The sequence below is a fragment of the Anopheles coluzzii genome, chromosome 2 (assembly GCF_943734685.1).
Source record: "Anopheles coluzzii chromosome 2, AcolN3, whole genome shotgun sequence".
NCBI classification, from domain to species: domain Eukaryota; kingdom Metazoa; phylum Arthropoda; class Insecta; order Diptera; family Culicidae; genus Anopheles; species Anopheles coluzzii.
Genome location: NC_064670.1, coordinates 74,634,506 through 74,656,909, shown reverse-complemented (window position 1 = coordinate 74,656,909; position 22,404 = coordinate 74,634,506). Strand labels below are relative to the sequence as shown.

General features: G+C 42.2%; 1 protein-coding gene and 1 long non-coding RNA gene across 3 annotated transcripts; both read left to right on the top strand.

Moving 5' to 3' along the window:
• The first annotated feature begins 748 nt into the window (after nt 1-748).
• Nucleotides 749-4,994, top strand: LOC120958846 (uncharacterized). Of its 2 annotated transcripts, XM_049606222.1 has the most exons (4): nt 749-920; nt 1,367-2,038; nt 2,099-2,190; nt 4,227-4,994. In XM_049606222.1, exons 2-4 carry the CDS (start codon nt 1,756-1,758, stop codon nt 4,554-4,556), a joined length of 705 nt encoding a protein of 234 aa, XP_049462179.1. In that variant the 5' UTR covers nt 749-920; nt 1,367-1,755; the 3' UTR covers nt 4,557-4,994. The 2 variants fall into 2 exon arrangements, with proteins under 2 accessions (XP_049462179.1, XP_049462178.1); XM_049606221.1 differs by lacking the exon at nt 749-920 and having other exon boundaries at nt 1,266-2,038.
• Nucleotides 4,995-15,125: 10,131 nt separating this feature from the next.
• LOC125906617 (uncharacterized) lies at nt 15,126-17,474 on the top strand. Its single transcript, XR_007451975.1, has 2 exons — nt 15,126-16,369; nt 16,445-17,474. It is a non-coding gene; the product is annotated as an uncharacterized LOC125906617 (long non-coding RNA).
• Nucleotides 17,475-22,404: the final 4,930 nt, after the last annotated feature.

Sequence of the window (22,404 nt, the reverse complement as noted above, 5' to 3'; positions counted from 1 at the left end):
TTTTTGATGCGAAAACGGCTGAAATACTTGCACAACATATTTATCTATCAATTACAAAGCTTTTTCAGTCCAGTTAAAGTAAAAAACATAGAAAAATAACGTTTTTTCTGGAGTGGCTCCAGATTGTTTAACAAAATACTTAGGTTAGCCGCCACCAGATGCGCTAGTGAAAATCAAAATTACACTTGCGAGTACGATGATTGTAGCCCGGCCTTTACAATGTAAACACCGATTCTATGAATTTGTTGCATTTGCATAGCATTACAATCATAGAAATACATCGTTGAATAAAAGGGAATCAAATACTTACTTCTCCCTTAGCGGTTTTATACAAATTTTTCGGTTTCGAATCCATTTTAAGAGAATCTGTAGTTTGGTTAATACACAATTTGCCTAATTCACTTGAGAGATTAGTTTGATCAAGAAAATGAAACGACTTTCAGCAAAGCAAAATATACCGTAGCGCCTGCAACGCGCACATAATAATTATAGCTAGCTGAATTTTAACTAAATACAACTACAATTAAGGTTAGGATAGAATAGAATAGCATAAGGATAGGAAATAGGAAACTGTAAAAAGGCGAAATTAGGATTAGCCAATCAGGAATAAGTTTAACCGTAGCAATAGACGATGCGCAATCTCAGATTGCGTATATATTTATCTGTCAAACAGGTCGATTTGATATATTTATCTGTCAAAAAAAATTTATATATCTCGGACATATAAATCTCGAAAATTTAAGCGCAATCTTAGCGCAATCTTGAAATAATAAGTTTGTTTACATATAGCGGTAGGTATTGAAACGAATAAATATGAGATGATGCGTTGATTTTTGAACCAAAAATCTAATTATGTTTTGATTTCAGCCATGGAGAACGAATTGTCGAACGTGCCGAATCGCCGGAATTATGAAAAATTGGTAAATATATATTCATTCTGTTTTTGCTACCGGTGTTTTTGTAGTGGAAGCAATTCTTGGGTGTATTTTTGTAGATTTATTTTTACTCGTATTTTATTTAAATTGTATATGTTCAGTGTTTGTGATTTGTGTATGCGGTAGAAATTTAGAAATATGGGCAACGATTGAATTATTGTTCAATTTTGATTATTTTACGGCTTGGAAAAAACATAACCTCTGCTGCTTCTCCAGCTACCGGCGATTTTTTTAAAACGACAGTTGCTTTGGAGTTTGTGAAAAAATTGTAAAAATTATAGATTGTAAAAATTTTAAGTTGTAAAAACTGTAGATTGTAAAAAAGTTTAAATTATAAAAATTGTTAATTGTACTAATTTTATGTACCTAGCTAGCCTTTATTTTTGCAGGAATATACCATTGAACTGAAATGATTTATTTGTACATTGCAGCTCTTTGAGAACTGACCTGGCTGTACCACGGAATGTTGTGTTTCTTATTAGTCCGCATACACTAATAATGATTTGGAATCCTGGAATCTAGGTTATACGGTTTTGGTCTTCTTCCAACAGGATATATTTCATCTGATCCGGAAAATCAACTATTCCTTATGGCCCTGTTTTCCTGCACCATTTTTGCTGCAACCTCTACCCCAACTGCTACAATGGAAGCTATTGCTGTTGCCGCTGCGATAAAAAAAAGTTTCTTATTTTTACAGTAACGTTTATGTGTATTTTAATATTTTATATTACAGCTCTTTCGAGGTTGAGGACTGATAATGGAAGAAAACTGCTGCATCTTCCGGGCCATCAACATAATAACGGGGTCATGGGGATGGTGAATGATAAGTAATAGAGTCGAGATTGATAGTTTTTTATTATTGATTTGCTTCCAGAACGTTGAGCAAAGCCTTCGGCTAATTGCCGAGGTGGAACGACGGCCTGCTTTATGGCAAAAGCGGTCGGAGTTTTACAAAAACGGAATTCGGCGTAGGGATGCGTGGACCGAGATTGGTAGAATCTTGGAACTTACCGTCGAAGAGGCCAGTTACCAGTGGAGGAAGCTGCTGACCAGCTACCGGACGTATAAGTCCAAGCTGCGTAAAAGTCAGCAAAGCGGAGCAGGTACTCATCAAATTTAAAATAATATGAAACTGTTCAATGACAAAATTTTATCATTCGTAGCGGCTGAGGACGTTTTTCGGCCAAGATGGTTCGCCTTCGACGCGATGAAGTTCCTTGACGATACCATGAAGGACGGCACGCATCTCGATACGGTAAGTTGTTTTGTTATTTATCAGTAAATTTTATATTTCACTGCGAGTTAAGGGCGGTCCTGTGGCACAGCAACAACATGCCCGTCATGGGTTGAAGCCCCATATGGACCGTTCTAGTGATGGGCGGGTCGACCCGAACCTATGGGGTCGGAGCCATCCGTAAGCGACCCGGAGTCGTTCGGGTCGACCCGAAAGGTACAAGTAGGTTCAGTGGGTGCAACTACTCCGGTAGGTGCAAGAAAGCATAAGCCACTCCAACCTGTTGGTGCAGCGAGTTCGGGTCGGGTATTGAACCTACCTTGACACGACCCGTCATCATCATACTCATCAGTCGGGTCGACCCTAACTCGCTGCACTCGCGGGTCGGATTTGATTCCGACTCCGACCTAGCGCACTCGCTCCACCCACGGGTCGGAATCGATTCCGGCTGGCTCGCACCCGACTCCGGGTGACCCAACACTAGACCGTTCCCGAACAGCAAGAACTCGCGTTGTACTGAATTAAGTTTTGAAAGTCTGTATAGGTCGGCATGTGCGCGTAGGACGTTTATGCCAAATAGAAGATGTATGATAACGATAAAATAATGTTTTCAAATTTGATAAGCTCTGTAGCGCGTTACTATAAAATTTTTATTCATACGGTATTTTATTTTGCTCAACACGCGAAGCTTTCGTGGAATGAGTATAACAAATAGTTGTATTAGTACTTCTGTTGCTAGTTCATGTTTCATTATTCTCATAAAGGAATTCGTTTTTGAAAAAAACATCATCAAGCATTAATACAGGAGCCTTCATCATACGCGTGTTCCCTACAATACACTTGTGTTTCTAAACACTTGTGTTGTGTTTGGTGTTTATAAAACGATCGCAAATAAATCGTTTTATCTTAATAACTTGCCAAGCGCGATTCACGTTGAACCATTCTTTCATCTAAACAATGGTGGGTGGACAATGCATAGGTACAAGTGTAGTAGCGACGATGTGGGTTAGCATATTATACATATAATGTGTAACTGCATGTAATCTACGCACATTCTACGATTTAATAACTAATTATCAACTTAATAAATGGCACATACAAAGAGTTGTATTGCATTAATGATTAAGTTGGTTATTATACTTAAGATCATGTGCAATGTGTAAACGTATATTCAACAAGTCGTTTGGCGTGCGACAGGGTATGCCTTGTAGTCCGCTCATTGTAGTTGGAGCTCTCTCGCCTTCTACAAAACGCCCATTGACGACCCTGTCAAAAGATGAAGGGCGAGTGTATGTATTGCGTGAAGCACTCTGTCGAAGAAAATTATGGAGATATATTGTTGTCATAATAACCGTTTTAGCTTCTTCTGGCTCTAGCAGAATCGGGCTTTTAAAAATTCGGAAACGGTTGGCTAAAATCCCGAAAACATTTTCAACGATCATTCGAGCACGAGAGTGACGTTTGTTGAAAACTCTTTCAATTGTCCCTTCCGCATGCATGCCTCCAAATGGTCGAATGCAGTACCTGGTAAAAGCAAACGCTTTATCGCCTAAAAGAAAGTAAGGTACTCGCATTGCATATGGAACTCGCAGTGGTTCAGGTTCCGGAACGTTCAAACTGTTGTTTTCCAGCTTCTGGTACAAGCGTGTGTTTTTAAACACACCTCCGTCAGATATTCCACCTTTTCCTCCAATATCTGCATGTAAAAAGTTGTAATCGGCATCTACTACCGCAAGTAATACAATGCTGAAATAATGTTGATAGTTGTAATACTCTGATCCACTATTACTAGGCTTTTCCACTTGTACGTGTTTGCCATCAATGGACCCAATTGCATGCGGAAAATTCCACCTTTGTTCAAACTTTTTTGATTTCTCCTTCCATTCTTCTGCTGTGGACGGGATCTGAAATGATAATAACACATACAAAGATAAATTGATTATATATTTCATAAATTTAACTCATATTTATTGCTCGTCGTTGGATATTAATGCAACCTTATTTATTTTGTAACTTTTTGATTATGCTATCTCATTATTTTTTATCTCTCTTTTCAGTTCGATGACGACCTAGAACAACACACCTCCACCCAAACCCACCCAATCCCTTCTTGTTCCTATTCCTCAATTCCGCCGCAACCAACAATCCCAGCACCAACCCCAGCACCAATCCCAGCACCAACCCCAGCACCAATCCCAGCACCAACCCCAGCACCAACCCCACCACTAATCCCAGCACCAACCCCAGCACCAATCCCAGCACCAATCCCAGCACCAACCCCAGCACCAACCCCAGCACCAATCCCAGCACCAACCCCAGCACCAACCCTAACACCTACCCCAGCACCAACAACAGCGGGGAACTATTATACAATATTTGGCCAGTGAGTGGGGGCATGGTTGAACCATCTACCACCAGAACAGCAAAATGATGCCACGAACCATTTGCGGCAGACAATGCTAGAGTGGGATCTAAAACACAAGAAAAAATAAAATAAAAATTATAAAAACCATTCCTTTACATAGCTCCGCAAATGTTTATTTAAACATGCACACACATCCTTCACAATTTTGGCAATCGACGATTTAGAAACCTAAAATTATACAATACTCATTATAATCCGAACATGTCATTTTAATTTGTTCAACATTCGGCTCTTGCATGGTTTTCGATTGCTGACTTCTCTTCACTTGCTTTTGTCCGAAAAAGTTTTATCAGTCCTGCGTACGGGGAGACGGTTTGAATGAGATTCGATGCTGCCACGGTGCTGCCATGGAAAAGACTGACGCAACTACCGTCTCCAATCGGACCGCCGAAACAAGAAAAAAAAAACAAAACAAACTTACCCAAAACAAGTATTGCAAACTTGCAAATGTCTCCCCCGTTGCCAAATACCGCAATGTTATTAAAAGCCTTTCTTGGGCCGTGATCGCTTCTCGCATATTTGTATCCATGCGGCTTATTTCTGGACCGACCAAGACATAAAGACGATCGAAATCTTCGTGTTTCATCCGCATAAAATTTTTTATCGTATCGTTTACCATTTCGGCCTTGATGTCGTCCAACAGACGATTTCCATCCTGTCTTCTGCGGAAGAAAACTGGTCGCATCCACCACCGACGGTTTCGCCGAAGACGCCGGTTGTAATTATGATCGTTGTTTGATAAATCATCACTCATGGCTGGAAAATGAAGCTGCTCACGAATAAACTCGCTCAATTGTGGCGGAACCAAAACAAAACAACTCAACGCATTCAAAAAATATATGCGCAATCTGAGATTTAGCATCGTCTATTAATACGGTAACGATTATGAAAAATTAAGTTGACATTGTTCCTACAAAACACCACACATTTAGTTTGACAGATAAAATCGGAAGCGGCGTCCGACGAAATCAAAAATTTTTGATTGCGTCGTACCAAAGTGGGTTTATTATACAGGTGGGCTTATTCCGAACAATTTGACAGCCGTGCTGTAGAAAAATGAAAACGAAATGACAGGAGGGGATTCGATCATTTGTTGATGTAGGCGTGTGAATTCCAATGGCTGTTTTGGTTGATGTGTCGTAGTATGGGTGAAAAACTACGTATCACAATCGAATCCCCTCCTGTCATTCGTTCGTCCAATATGGCCTTCCCGCCAAACCTATAAGCCCACATAGTCCCTATACCCACTTTGGCGTCGTACGACGAAATCGCACGTCCAACGTTATCTGTCAAATCCCTTATAAAATTTTGACAGGCCTTCCGATAAAATCGCATCCGATGGAGCACAGACACGGGCTTAAGGGCGGTGGCAACGTTGATCGGATGCGATTTTATCGGACGAGATTTATATGGGATTTGACATATAATGACGGACGTGCGATTTCGTCGTCCGACGTTATCTGTCAAATTCCATATAAAAATTTGACAGACCGTCCGATAAAATCGCATGCGAAAAAGCGTTGCCACCGCCCTAAACGCGGGCCGTGTCGCCCTCTATTGATAATTACTGGGAACAACACCTTCCGAGCGAATCGGTCGTTAATAATAATTAACACTAATAATAAATGATTATTATATTAATATTTCCTGAACTGGTCCTATTATTTTGACGCACGATTTTTGTAGTATTTTGACATTTTTTTTGTTTGTTAACTTATATGCAAACTTTAAAAACGGCCTTAAAGCCAACATTCTAATTGTGCTTTCATGAAAGTTTGGTAAATATCACTTTAGGTAATGAAATATGATAATTGAATAATAAATTAATCAGTGGTCCTATTGATTTGTCCGACACTGTATGGCCACATACAATATTTAGATAAAGCTAAAGCTTTGTCCCCCAAAAACGTGTACGGGATCTTAATATTGTATGGAAGTCTAAGTATCTCAGGCTCTGGGATACTTAATTCGTTCTTCGATTTTATGGTATAGTTCACTATTCCTCAATATTCCTCCATCCGATACGCCTCCTTTTCCACCAACATCAGCATAAAGAAATTGACCTTCAGCATCTACTATAGCTAGCAACACCATGCTGAAAAATCATTTATAGTTGAAAAAATGGACACCGTAGTCTCACATATGTTCCATCTATTGCGCCTATTACATGGGGGAAGTTGTATTTATTATGAAATCCGAGGATAACTTGCTTCCATGCGTTTTCGTACTGGTAGCTGAAACAAGAAATTTTCAATTATGACTTTATACTTAACTATACTTTGCTGCTAATAATATATATTAATACGAATTGTATTTTTTTTTTCTTGAAGGGAGAAATATCGTTTAGAAGTTCATATGAAAATGAAACACCTGACACGATTACAAATCGAGGGACCAAGCGTTGCAAGATATCAAGAGCGTCAAGATATGCCCTCTATGAAGAAAACAGCAAATTGAATGAGGCTATTGATTTAACAACTGAAGTAATGAAATACCACATTACTCGTCGTAAAAAAGGAACGTTTGAAAATTATACAAGAACATTATTAGATAGAAAAAATCCTCAATACAGGGGAATAATTGAAAACAGAATTATTCAGCTTATTGCTGAATATCCTGATTATTCGGCAATGCACGAGGAATACTTGGAAGATCTTTTCTTCTTGGAAGATCGGTTCTTTTTACTATGTAATATTCGTATAAATTGGCTGTTGCTTTTAAATAATAAAAAGCTTACGGCCGGGCTACATTGATCGTACTCCTGAGTGTAATTTTTGTGAACGCGTACGCCATCTAGCGGCGGCGGGTCGAAGCTAGAGGCTGGTATAATTTATTTTTCAAAATTTCACTTTTTCACTTCAATTTTTTTATTTTTCACTTTTTCTTGAGGTGAATGGTGACAAGTGCAGTCCTGTGAATGTGTAGCTCCCGTTTATGAGCTGTGAAAACTTGTGAAATTGAGAGCTAAGTGTTATTTTGTTTTGTTCTACTTGTACTTAATGTTAGTGCTACCTGCGGTATCATTGTTTAGTATTTGTATTATTGTTTTGTGAATGTAAAACACGGGTGAAGTATCTCGGTCGACAGCGTCACTGCGTTGTCGAGGGTGATTAATCTTTACTGATTAATAAATCTTTCTCAATAGCAGGTATGGGAGGAGTTAGGACGGTTCAGAGAGATTTTATATTTCAATGTAGCCGTTCTTTCGTCCAACTACGCCATGTTTCGTGAGACAGTAGAGAAAGTTCAACCGTTGCTGGTCTTAATCTCTGAAACTCATGTGATTGAGGAAGAAGCATTTCAGCAGTTTCATATTAATGGTTATAGGATTGTGTCGTGTTTGTCCCACTCACGTCATACAGGAGGTGTAGCTGTTTATGCCAGGAGCGAAATTGTCCTAAAGGTGATTTTTAATGAATCATTGGAGGGTAATTGGTTTCTTGGTGTTGCAGTTTCTAAGGGAATGACAGCAGGCAATTACGGGATATTGTATCATTCGCCAAGTGCAAGTAACTCAAGGTTTGTTGACATTTTGGAAGAATGGTTAGATAGGTTCTTGAATTTTAGCAAACTTAACATTATCGTCGGTGATTTCAATATTGACTGGTTAAATGTTGAAAAATCTGCGAAGTTGAAAAGCTTAATGGATTCAGTAAACATGAAACAAAAAGTTAACGAATTCACACGAATTGCAAGGCAGAGCAGAACATTGATCGATCAGGTTTACAGTAGCACAGACTCAATCAAGGTCACTACTGATCCGTTATTAAAAATATCGGAAACGATTCAACGAAAATTTAAATGCTGGAATAGGTACTCGAAATTTGCTCTTTGCAATCATGTGTCACAAGGCTTAAGGCAAGAAGCGCCGAGCTTCAACGAAGCTGCAGACTTGTTATGGAACACATTGAAAAAAGCTATGGGCACCTTGGTTGAAGAGAAGACAATCTTGTCAAGAGAGACTAGTAGCTGGTATACTTTGGAACTTAGCCGTGCGAAACGGAAAAGAGACGAAGCATACCAACATTTTATTAGATCAAACTCAGGCTACGATTGGACTGAATACACTAGACTAAGGAATACATACAGCAGGAATCTCAAAACTACTCGTAGAAATTACTTTAGTGGTGAGATATCTAAGCATAAAGGAAATAGCAAGGAGTTGTGGAAAGTGCTTAAAAGTTTACTAAGGCCAGAGGAATCACGCGTTTCTGTTGTAAAGTTTTATGGGTTGGTAGAATCGGAAGATTCAATAATATGCCAAAAATTCAATTTGTTTTTTTTGTAAACAGTGTTTTAGATATAAATCAAAACATTGCTGATGCCAGAGCGCCCGATTCTTTGTTTTGTAATGATGCTCCAGGAAACCAATTCAAATTTCAGAAAATAACAAAAGAGAAATTAAAAACTATTTGTTTCAGTCTGTCCAAAACAGCGGGCATAGGGAATTTTAACTGTAATACTATTCAGGATTGCTTCCATGTGGTAGGAGAGTCTCTTCTTATAGTGATCAATCAGTCCCTGGAGGAGGGTATTTTTCCGGAGACTTGGAAGGAATCATTGGTAATACCTATTCCTAAAGTGAGCGGAGCTGCCAGTCCGGAAGAGTTTCGTCCCATCAATATGTTGCTTGTACTCGAAAAGGTGCTGGAATTGGTGGTTAAGGAGCAATTGGTCCAGTTTCTAACTCGAAACGAGGATGAGCAGAGGATTGTGTATCAAACCATGACCTTTATATTTAAACTTTTGGGGGGCCTTTTGCCAGGGTATTTAGGGGAACGCATTGTTCGAGGATCTGATGTTCATCGGCACTGTACACGCAGAGCAAATGAGCCGAGGGTTTCCAACTTAATTTCACATGGTGCCAGAAACTCTTTGTTTTTCAAGGGGATTCAATTATACAACAGATTACCCGGAGAAATCAAGAATGCGAGTAACTTGCCAGACTTCAAACGTAGGTGTGCGGCATATGTTAAACAAACTGTGTAATGTCATATTTGTGTAGAAGTCCTATGTCACTATGTTATGTACAACTGCACATGTCATCATGAGCTTGATGATGATGATAAGATTTTTCTTTATATATGAAATCAAATTAGAAAAAATATATAAGAAAGAGACAACATAAGTTTGAGACACGCGCGCGTACAAGTGGACAATCGGATTTAGTTTGGGAGAGCTTGCTGTCTGCATGTCTGGGAGGTCACAGCGAGATTCACTCATTGATGATTGTAAGTGGCCAATTCCAGATACATTAGGTTCTCCTGCATCGGAAGGTAGTGCCCTGGTGCCATCGTTGGTACCAGCGGAACTGGCCATATGCATGTTGCAGTGTGTCCTGATAATTTCCAATACATTAGGTTCTGCTGCTTCGGAAGGTAGTGCCCTGGAGCCGGTGTGGCACCAGTGGAACTGGCCATATGCATGTCGCAGTTATGTCCTGATGTGTTCGATGGAGTTGACCCGTTTTTTCTTGATGAAACTACGTTGGTCGTTTTGGGTGTGTGTATGACTTGGTGATTTCTTTTGAATGACGTCCGATGCCACCACTTGCTCGTAAATTTTTATTTTATTCAAAAACTACCTAAGAGTAATATTATCGTAAAGATACTTCCGTCCTTCTCAAACCTGTGTTGGGGTAAGAGATGGGACTTATCATCATCATCATCATCATCATCATCAAAAGTGTTTTGGGTCGAGGAGCCTATAATTTTAATCAAAAACCAGTAAACAAACACTTGGTAAGTATGTTCGATATTTAGTTGTGTATTTTTTTTTGAAAATATGTGGTAATTAAACATGCATATTGTCTTTCTAGCCATGGAACAACTGTATTTAACGAAAATTGGGTGTGTGTGTGTGTGTGTGTGTGTGCGTGTGTGCGTGTGCGTGTGTGTGTGTGCGTGTGTGCGTGTGCGTGTGGGTGTGCGTGTGTGTGCGTGTGGGTGTGCGCGTGTGTGCGTGTGTGCGTGCGTGCGTGTGTGCGTGTGTGCGTGTGTGCGTGTGTGTGTGTGTGTGTGTGTGTGTGTGTGTGTGTGTGTGTGTGTGTGTGTGTGTGTGTGTGTGTGTGTGTGTGTGTGTGTGTGTGTGTGTGTGTGTGTGTGTGTGTGTGTGTGTGTGTGTGTGTGTGTGTGTGTGTGTGTGTGTGTGTGTGTGTGTGTGTGTGTGTGTGTGTGTGTGTGTGTGTGTGTGTGTGTGTGTGTGTGTGTGTGTGTGTGTGTGTGAACTGTTGTCTGTGAGTCGCCGACTCGGCTCGGGGAACGGCTTTGTCGTATTGCTTGGTAGAACGTTTTTTTCATCAAATTGTAAACAAAACTTACCGGCCTATTTGTATACATATAATTATCTTATATAATTATATAATTATATAATTATAATTATCACTGTGGTTCCGGTGTAACGGCTAGCATGACCGAATTATCACGCGATTATCGACCTTTCTGTTGTTTTAATTTAAATTAAAAAAGGGAAGTATTTAACTGAATTTTCTTTTTCATTCCAGGATCATGAAACAAGCCTCCGCTTCATTGCCGAGGTGCAAAAGCACCGTGTTTTGTGGGAGAAAACAAATAAAAACTACAAAAATGTAGTTTTGAAGGGCGACGCGTGGGCTGCGATAGCGGCCAAGGAGGAGGTTTCGCCACAAGATGCGAAACATCTGCATGTCCCGACTCCTTGGCATTTATCGGACCAACAAGGCCAAGGTTAAGAACACGACGCAAACCGGTGCAGGTACATGTAGAAAAATATATATACAGTTAATTTATTATTTCTCATCCCAATTGATTATTGTTTTATTTTAGGCAATGACGACGTGTTCCGGCCACGGTGGTTCACCTACCATGCGATGTCTTTTGTAGACGAGGCCACCCAAGATGCGGTGCATGTAGACACGGTGAGTATGTTTATACTTATTTTAAATAACTAGTGGTGTGGGTCAACTAGTTTGTTTAATCTTTGGCGTGGAAGCTAATGTCAGCTTTCAAATCAATTTTACATAAATGCCTAGTATTGAGCATCAATACATTTGGGTATCCATGATTGATAAATGTTCTCCGACGAACTAATTGACCTTACTCACATTCTATTTAACGAACTTAATGCGAAGCTCGTTTGTTATATACATAAAAAAGCTCTCTTTTGCACTTATATAATTAACATTTTGACGAACAAAGTATATCATATAATTCAACTGGTGGTTTTCCCCATAACACCACAGTAGTATGTGCTTCGTTCGTCAAAGTTTTAATACAAATGAATCATTTCACACACGAAGTGTTCCTATGATTCTTAAAATGTACACATATACGGACGATCACGACAAGCAGGAAATACTGACCGGCGTACCACGTCAACAGCACGAGACCAATATGTATAGCCGTCCGGAATCATAGTGCTGACATGACGATGGATTCTTTCTTCGCTCGTTGTACAATTGCAATCGGCAATAACAATTGGCAATCGATCGTTGCGCTGGAAACAGGTGCGTAATTGATAGACGAGCGTACCCTGCTTGCTACGATCGTCCGTGATACTCCGCTATTTCAGCGGGTCGATGGCCAATTCGTCCGATAATGTGTTTGGGCGAGTCGCTATCGTGTACGTAGCTATAGTTAAGTTTCTCCATGATCAATCTTGAAGAGAATTGATTTTAGAAAGATTTTACTGTACATAGTTACGTGCGTATGATTATCGCCACGTTCGTCCACTCGATCCACCAGCAGCAACCAAACACAACAGGCATGTGGCCACGTTTATTCGGTGAGTGAGCTAGTAAGCCAGCCAGCAGTTTATCCAGCCGCTAATAGAGCAGGCGAGTAATGCTTTAAAAACTCCGTAGTTGTTGCACTCGCGTACTTAAATGTATATTATAAATAACCATGCTGGTAGTAATGTACAGAATAATCGGTGTAGTTGTATTTGCCATTTCATAATTTATTATTAATTTTAATATTCATGGTATTGGTTGGATGGATTTACGTAGTACGATTATGTTTTAAATGGTTTGCAATGTGGTTCCTTATGTCAGCAAGATTTTCTGAAGGTCGGGAAGCAATGTTTTGGAGATCGGTCAACTTCTCCAATCTCCATCGACTCGTCGCCCGCGAACAACCCTATCAAATGCAGACGGGGTGTGTATGTGTCCCGCGAAGCATGCTTGCGCAAAAAATTGTGCAAATAAACTGTTGTCAAAATTGTTTTGGCAAAATCCGGCTGCAGTTGTATGCCTTTGAGCACTCTCCATCGATTCGCTAATATTCCAAGCGAATTTTCAACTGGCATACGACAAGTAGAGTGCATTTTGTTGAATGTACGCTCCATTGAATCAGGAGGATGCACCCCGCTGTACGGTCTTAAGCAGTAATTGGTAAAGGCAAATGCCTTGTCACCGAGAATAAAGTATGGGACTGGGGTTTGGTACGGGACCTGCAATGGCGTTGCTGGTGGAATGTTTAGTTGGTCGTTTTCTAGCTTGTGATACAGCCGTGTGTTTTAAATATTCCACCGTCCGATATTCCTCCCTTACCACCAGCATCTGCCCATAAAAAGTTATAATCAGCATCGACCACAACCATTAATACAATACTAAAAATTTTTTGATAGTTGTGAAATTCGGATCCGCTATTACGAGGGCAAATAATTTCAACGTGCTTCCCATCGATTGCACCTATTGCGTGAGGAAATCTCCAGCGCTGCTCAAATCGTCTTGAGATTGCAAGCCATTCTTCTTCGGTAGAGGGTAGCTAAAAGAAAATAAAATAGATGAATGATTTCAATGCATGTTTTAGTTACTGTATATTTTAGAGCTTATGAGAAACATAAATTATGATTTTAATGTTCATTTTCTTTTTTTTTTTTCAGCTTGGCTACGACGGTGAGGGCCTCACTCCCCGTTCCCTCGTGGAGGCAGCCTACGCGGTTCCACAATCGTTGGACGACATCGATTGGGATGCCGCGGTTGCCTTCGACCCCGAGCCATTCTCTCCCACTCCTTCTTCCTACCCTTCTGCCTTATCCGTCACTCCTGGCACGATCCGCGAGGGAAACGGTGTGAGTGGGGCCCTCAACAACCGGCTGCAACAACCGGTTTCGTGCGCAACAGGCGCACCGGAAACCGCAGATCCGGACGATTTCGGCCGGTACGTGGCCGATGAGCTTCGGCTTATTCCGTCTCCAAAAAGGAGACGCATTATGAATATTCAGCGGGAGTTATTAGAATCATTAAAAAAAATCTTTAAAAACATAACTTTGAATACTTTTTGAGTTTTGTATATCACATTAGTTACTTGATTGAAGAGCAACGTTCGAGGAAAAAAAAGTTTCCGTTTTCATATTACATGAACCTTTTAGTAATGGGCGGGTCGATCCGAACCTATCGGGTCGGAGCCATCCGAAAGCGACCCGGAGTCGTTCGGGTCAACCCAAAAGGTATAAGTAGTTTCAGTGGGTGCAAATACTCCGGTAGGTGCGAGAAAGCATAAGCGAATCCGACCCGTTGGTGCTGCGAGTTCGGGTCGGGTCGGGCCACGGTAGGTTTGGTTGCAACGAGTTCGGGTCGACCCGAAAGATCAGTAGGTGCGAGAAAGCATAAGCGACTCTGACCCGTTGGTGCAGCGAGTACGGGTCGGGTATTAATCCTACCGTGGCCCGACCCGACCCGAACTCGCTGCACCAACGGGTCGGATTCGCTTATGCTTTCTCGCACCTACTGATCTTTCGGGTCGACCCGAACTCGTTGCACCCGTGGGTCGGATTTGATTCCAACTCCGACCTAGCGCACTCGCTGCACCCACGGATCGGAATCGATTCCGGCTGACTCTTTTCATGCGAGGACGTTCAAGAGGAAAACGTACTGCAGCTCATTTCACACGTTCATTCCGGCTCTGTTTTTCATGAACTATCCGCCGGCATCAACTACCCAAGCAGTGAATTTTGATCCAAAGATGCATGTAGAAAAAATGAGGTTTTTCGCTATAATTTCAACTCTACTCTCTTCATCAATACTGTTGTGTGTGGGTTGATGTCTTTATCAATCGCAATAATATTTAGAAAATCATTTTTTTACCTTCACACCGTTGTATTCATGCGATTAGAGTACAGTTGTTCCCAATGTATTCTGTTTCTCTAGCCAAAGAGTCCCCAGAGCAATGGTTGGCCCCCGGCAAACGGGAAAGTTTACTGGCAGGCCCTGGTGCCCGCTACCGGGCTGAACGTTTTAAACACATAAACACTGAAGCGAGGCTGGTTACACCCGCAACTTACCTTGACATAATCCCGCAAAGCCTCGATAAGACATGCGCACGTCTCTTTAACTATTCTGCTGATAGAATGCCTCGACACCTAAAATTATATGTTGATTGATAAAAGTGTGCTTAGCAAAAAGCAAAAAGCAAAAATAATATCAGCAGCCTTTCCTGTTCCGTGATTGCTTTGCGGAAATCTGTGTCCATTTTCGCAATTTTTGGACCAACAAGGGACAGTAAATGGAAGAAATCTTCCTTCTTCATCCTTAAAAATCGATTCATCGTCTCGTATATACCCGATGTCGTGATGTCGGTCAGTAGCCGGTTGCCGGTTTCGTTTCGGTTCAGGAATAAGTTCTGAACCCACAAACGACGTGCCTGCGGACTACGGGAACGAGATCGGGCACGATCCCGGACTTCGTTGTTGTCATTTTCAAGCTCTGGCTCGCTCATTTTTCCAAAAAATTGAGAACCACAAAAATTTTTACTTCTACTAAACACCGGCCGGCAAACGATTCAAAAGATAAACAATGCACACTGCTGCGACCAAGGTGATAACATAGACTACCATTATATGTGGAAGATTTGGCTGTGGAAGCCATGATGGACGGAGTTTGGCAGATGGGAAGGAATGTTGTCGTGCGCTTTGTATGGCTGGTATTATAGAATCCGTTCGTAGCGGCGGCGTACGTCCCGACACTCATTTTCCTAACGTACTAGATGGTTGCTACAGTTATTCACCGCGGCGTTGTAGGACAGGGCTCAAGAAATGTGTTGCCTTCTCTAGAATTTCACGTGAGCGCCATACGTTCCCGCGACGAACGGATTCAATAATACCAGCCTATGAAGCTTAGGCATCCAACTGTCAAATGACGATTTGCCCAGCAGTACTCGGCGTCCTGACCTGTAGCAATTTATTGATTTTGATCAACATGTCAAACGGCATACACACAGTCTGGTCGAAAATTGATGAGACACCAAGCATGAATAATTTTGGCACATGAATTATACGCACATCTAGCTTGCGCTGGTCGCCGCCAGATGCGCTATTGAATATAAAAATCACACCACGGAGTACGATCAATGTAGCCCGGCCTTAAGATTTTCGCGCATACAATTATGACGCACGATGTGTGTGCCGCGGCGTAATTCGCTACTCGTATAGCCGTCTCGCTTCTTCTTGTGTGTGCTTTATCGTTGCTCACCGCTTCAAGAACATTGCTGCTCACACACACGTCAGTCTGTGGCAAACATTTGGAGGGGGAGGTGTGTCGGTTTGCTCTAGAAATCGTGTGTGATTTTGGTGTTCTGAATTTGGTTCCATTGCTGTTTGTTTTAGCGAAATTAAAAAGGTAAGAATCATCAACCGATGTAAAAGTGTGAGAGTAAGATAATGCTGACGGTGACTGATGCTTTTCTTTGTTTCTTTTCCTGCTTTCATCCACTGATGGCGTCGAGCATCGCCGAGGGTGTGATCGAATGCGGAAAATTCTAAACGAGGAGCTTCATTCCGGATTTTGTTTGCAATAAGGTAAGTTATGATAACACACAAAGCATACCAAAAAAGAGTAAGTAATCTTATTCTTAACTTTCATTTCTTCAACAGCACTGAACTCATCCTCCAGCTTACAACGAACGGTCAACGGATGAGGAAGGAGAGGAGGGACGGCAAAGGTACACGCACAAACGTGCACACATCAGCCTTGTCGGAGAACGAGAACACGGGAGAGGGAGGCCGGCAACGTATCGAACCTCTTCATTTACGCTCCCTCGTGCGTTCGTGCGTGCGTGCGCGCGCCCGTCTATGTGTGTGTGTGCATGCCTGCGTGCGTGGCTGTGTGTGTTTAGCCGCTTCGCGTTAACGGGATCCTACGGGATCACTATGCGAAAAACACCAAGAGAGGGATACAGTATTGGACAAGAAGATAGGGCCTTTTTTTTCAACGCACCATGCACATGGGAAAGGTTTATGTGTGGGTTGTATGTGGTTGTGTGGTTGTGTGTGTGCGTGCGTGCGTGCGTGTGTGTGTGTGTGTGTGTGTGTGTGTGTGTGTGTGTGTGTGTGTGTGTGTGTGTGTGTGTGTGTGTGTGTGTGTGTGTGTGTGTGTGTGTGTGTGTGTGTGTGTGTGTGTGTGTGTGTGTGTGTGTGTGTGTGTGTGTGTGTGTGTGTGTGTGTGTGTGTGTGTGTGTGTGTTTGTGTTTGTGTTTGTGTATCGATATATTAACAATCTTACGGTCTTCCTTTGCCATGGTTTTCCGAGGACGTCCGGGTGACTTGCGCGTTTCGGTTGTCCAAGCGCGTTTCGGTTGTCCAAGCACGTTTCGTTTGTCCGAAGCGCGTTTGCCACAAAAGTGCGCGATCGTTCCATCACGATCTCGATCGTTTTGCGCTTAATCCCAGCAGCCGCCATTCGCTTTATGATATGGCTCGGTACATCGGTACAATGTTTACCTGTTTTTTTCTTGGTTTTTGAAGAAGCGAAAAAAACTTCGAAAAATACCACAGGGGAGGGTGAGTGTGTGTGTGTGTGTGTGTGTGTGTGTGTGTGTGTGTGTGTGTGTGTGTGTGTGTGTGTGTGTGTGTGTGTGTGTGTGTGTGTGTGTGTGTGTGTGTGTGTGTGTGTGTGTGTGAAAAATCAAAGAAAATATGTTACACGAAGTTTAAATTGAGTCCAAACTCATTGCAATCCGAAAGAATGCGAGGGGGGTCATAAAATGTAGTACACATGCATGCAACATGTATCGCGCCGCCGCGACGTTTCTCGCTTTCAGCCCGATTGGAGGTTCTAAGGGATTATTTTAATGGGCGCCCAGATAGAGCCCGATGAGACCGAAATCGCATGGATTATGGTACCGGGGCTGTTACTTACTTACTTATCCGGCGCTACAACCGCTTTGCGGTCTTGGCCTGCCTTAGGAGTGTCCGAAACCGCTCACGGTCTCGCACCTTTGTCTGCCAGTCCGCAAGTTTGTTTACACGGAACAAATCAAACGAGCCCGTCAGGTTAAACATCTGGGGGTTATTTTAGAGGACAGAGGTCATCGCTAAAATGGCATCAAAGTGCGAGGTTATTAGTAGACTGGCAAAAGCATCTGCATTTTGAACACCGCTGCTTCTAACGCACCTCTCATGGCGCCGCTACCAACATTTAGAACGCATTCATACAATCTTCCTTTTCTACATACAGGAGTAGATTCCTTTGGCCCTCTAGATGTGACCGTTAAGCGCTCTACTGAGAAACGGTGGGGAGTGATATTTACCTGTTTGAGCACAAGAGCTGTACACCTGGAATTAGCAGAGAAACTAGACACTGATACTTTCATCGTGTGTTTAAATAATTTCCTTCATCGCCGCGGAAAGATAACGCGGAAACGGAAAGCTGTACAGTGACAACGGTACAAATTTTGTTGGTGCAGAAAAGGAATTGAAGAAAATTGTCAAAGACATCGATCAGAGAATGAGACATGAAGCTGCACTAAAACATAAAATAGAATGGAAGTTCAACCCGCCTGCAGCACTGCACTTCGGAGGTTCTTGGGAGCGGCTGATTAAGAACGTAAAGAAAGCATTGCGAAATATGGTTGCTGAATGGAAGACGCCGCACCCAACACCAGAAACATTATGAGCGACTTTAATTCGGATCGTATCCATGCTAAATTCGCGACCTCTAACATATTTGTCGCTAACATCAGAAAAAGAAGAAGTTCCTACACCATTCCATTAAAAAACTTGAAGTCGTTTACAATACTATTTTAGCCTCATCAGTGAATTAGATCAGACTGATGCTTACGCGCAAGCTTTTTTACCACTAAACGACGGTAAAGAAATAAAATTACGAAAATGCACACACAACCTTTCAGCTTGAGTTTAAGATTGCAAGTGTTTATAAACAATAAAAAAATGTCTTATATTCTATTTTACTTTCTAGGTTAACCCGATTTTCCGGGGTACGCTTTTTGCTATCTTTGCCTGTATCGCTTGTCTCCTTTATTTTCCGCGAGGACCGAAGATGTAATGTTCCCCCGCCTTATCCTTTGTTTCGCATGGAGTTTTTACCGCGATCCTTTTTGCCTGCTTGTCTTGTTTTATTGATCTACCCTTCTAACGTTCATAGTGTGCGGGCGTGGGTTGTTTATGTTATTGCCGTGGATGCAATGGATGTATGGATCGCTTGCGATCCTAGCCCATTGTTTAATGCACTAAGTTGTGCGTTTGCAGATCGCGTTATGCTTATTTCGTATGGCGATCCTCCGAAAGGATATTATTTATGTGGGAATGGGTTCGACAACCCTGGTATAATTTGTCAATTGGGAACGAAATGAAATTTTCTTCGAGTGTAAGAGTGTGAGGGGTAGCAGTAGCAATCGGGAAGTCGAAGCGAACAGTCAATAAACGAATTTCATGAACCTATACCCTTTCTACATGGGGGCTCAACCGGGATGGATTCAATAATTCGAGAAAAGACTGCGAAACCGCGGTTGTGAAAAAGACGAAAACGATTGTGCGTAAAGACGACGCGCATCGTGGAATAAGTGTATGTGCGTATGACGACGTGCTTACACGGTAGAGGAAAACGCGCATGACGGCGTGTTTGTATGTGTGCATAAGAACATAAGACGACGTTCTTTGTACCGGTAGTTGGGAGTGCGTATGACGACGCGCATTCTAAAGACGATAACGCGTAAGACGAAGTGTTTGTGTATGTGCTCAAAACGCGCATGACGATGTGTTTGTATGTGTGCTAAAGTGCGTAGGACGACGTGCTTGGTACCGGTTGTGTATGACGACGTGCGTCTTAAGAAACGAGAACGCGTATGACGACGTGTTTGTGTGTATGCATGTGCAAAACGCGCATGATGGTGTTTGCGTGCGGGCATAAGAAAGGCGCTTAACTAAGACGCTTTGTGTCAATTATCTGATGACGTGTTTGTGCGATACGTGTATGAACGTCATTGTGTGAGATCAGAGGCGCTCTCGTGTATGTGTTTGTGCGTATGAGAGGAGTGCATTTGACGGCGCGCTCGTAGTAACACAAAAGAACGCAGCTGGCGTGATCGTAAAAAAAAAAAAAAAAAAAAAGCGTTCCGAAAAGACGGCGCGCGTGTTGAGCAAATAAGTTCGGTGTGCGTGAAGTAAAGGTGAAGTAAGCGAAATGGCGGAAGAAAGAGTGTTGATTCTCATACAAGACTATACGCGCACGGGACTTATGCGGTTATGTGAGTTGAAAGGTATACCTGCAACGGGAACTAAGGAAGAGATGGCGATGCAATTGGTGGAACATGAACAGCAAACATCAAGCAGTGGATCGGCTGACATGGAGCAATTTCATGATGCCGATGCAGAATCAATTCAAGATGCGGGACAGGCATCAGGTGTAAATGAAATGGATTTGTCGGTAAGAACGTTAATGCATCCTTATTCATTTAGAGATGTAGAGGAAAGTATTCCTACGTACGGTTCCGATAAGACGATCGATTTCTGTGTGTGGATGGATGAATTTGAAGCGGTTGCGCGAATGGCAAAATGGTCCGATGACCAAAAATTCATCATGTGTCGCAAGAAAATGACCGGCAGTGCGCGGAATTTCTTACTTACGATTTGCAACATAACGTCATTTTCGGCATTGAAAAAAGCACTTTTGGTCGAGTTTGGGAAAAGAGCGCGTCCCTCCGATGTTCATCGCCAGCTAGCAACATGTCGACGTGCAAAGGACGAGACGGCACTTGATTTTATCTATAGAATGCAACGCATTGCTAAACAGATAGATTTGGACGAGGAGAGCATATGTGAGTACATCATAGATGGAATCACGGATGACGAAACGCAGAGAGCTGCTTTATATGAAGTGCGTACGATCAGTGCATTAAAAGTAAAAATTGAACTTCGAGAGCGTGCTATTCAGAAAGGAGCGACCCGAAAAACATTCAATGCTTCGCAGAATACCGTCGCCAAACAAAAGACGATGAGCACAAAAGTTCGTTGTTACAATTGTGGTGAAACCGGTCATCGTAGTTCTGAGTGTGTGCGTAAGAACAGCGGACCGAAATGTTTCAAGTGTGGTGAGTTTGGACATGTGTCGTCGAAATGCACAACAAAAGATGATCGAGCGACCAACCAACAAAACGTGTTACTGGTGAAAAAGCTTCCAAGTATTCCAGTAAGAATAGCGAGCGAAAAATACGATGCGGCTGTCGACACAGGTAGTGAAGTGACATTGTTACGATCAGACGTGCATAAGCTGATTCCAAAAAATCTGCAGAAGTGGAGCCCAACGACACAAAGGCTTTGCGGTCTGGGTGGCAAAGTAACAAACACTTCAGGAGAAGCTATTGTCTTTGCAACTGTCGGCGAAGCAGAATGTGAAGTAAGATTTGACATTGTTCCTGATGCGGCACTTGAGGTACCGATGTTATTAGGAATGAATTTCCTTAGAAGTGTTGATTTTGTGATTAACAATACGGGCGTAACGATACAGCGTAAAAAAGTGGATAAAAGCGAGACCGGTGGTACAGGCAATGGTGAAAACGTGGAAGAGAATACATCATGGATTTTTCAAATTTCATGTGAACGTGATGAGTTGGATGTTCCATGTGAGTGGCGACAAGAGGTAGCGAATATAGTGAACAATTATGTACCCGCTGAAACAGTAAATTCCAATTGTGAGCTAAATATTGTGGTGCAGGACAATAGTGTTGTTCGGATGAATCCGCGTAGGTTGGCTCCGTTGGAAAGAATGGTTGTTCGGGAGCAGATCGAACAATGGTTGCGTGACGATATTATTCGGCCTTCAGAAAGTGCATACGCGAGTGCAGTGGTAGTGGTTCCGAAAAAAGACGGTTCTCATCGGGTGTGCATCGACTATCGTGAGATAAACAAGAGAATCGTTCGTGATCCCTATCCTATGCCGAATATAGAGGATCAAATTGATCAGCTTGCTGATGCTAGAGTGTACACCACTTTAGATTTGAAGAACTCATACTTCCACGTACCGGTAAAGGAAGAATGTAGAAAGTACACAGCCTTTGTAACACCAGAAGGGCAGTACGAGTTTATGCGTGCACCGTTTGGGCTTTGTACGAGTGGTAGTGCGTTCGGGAGATTTATCAGTTCAGTGTTCCGTAATTTGATAAATGAAGGAGTAATGTTGGCGTTCGTCGATGATGTCATCATCCCATCGCGAGACGAGGAGCAGGGGCTAGCAGCGATCAGGCGTGTGCTGGATGTAGCGCAAAGCGCGGGCCTGAAATTCAATTGGAAGAAATGCGTATTCCTGCAACGACGTGTCGAGTATCTGGGATACCAAATCTACGAAGGGCGAATCGAACCATCGTCGCAGAAAGTGGAAAAGGTAAGAAGTTTTCCCGTACCGACGAATGTGAAACAGCTTCAGCGTTTTTACGGTTTAGCCAATTATTTCCGGAAATTTATTCCTGATTTTGCGAATATGATGAGGCCATTATCGATGTTGTTAAAAAAGGAAGTTGAATTTATTTTCGAACGTAGTGCAATGGAATCATTTGAGAGAGTGAAGCGAATGCTAACGGAATATCCAGTTTTGCACATTT

Excerpts from the sequence above, each read along its gene's own strand:
- LOC120958846 (XM_049606222.1), top strand. The coding sequence starts at position 1,756 with ATGATAAGTAATAGAGTCGAGATTGATAGTTTTTTATTATTGATTTGC. Across the intron at positions 2,039-2,098 it reads AAGTCAGCAAAGCGGAGCAG|CGGCTGAGGACGTTTTTCGG; the intron begins GTACTCATCAAA and ends TATCATTCGTAG. Across the intron at positions 2,191-4,226 it reads ACGGCACGCATCTCGATACG|TTCGATGACGACCTAGAACA; the intron begins GTAAGTTGTTTT and ends CTCTCTTTTCAG.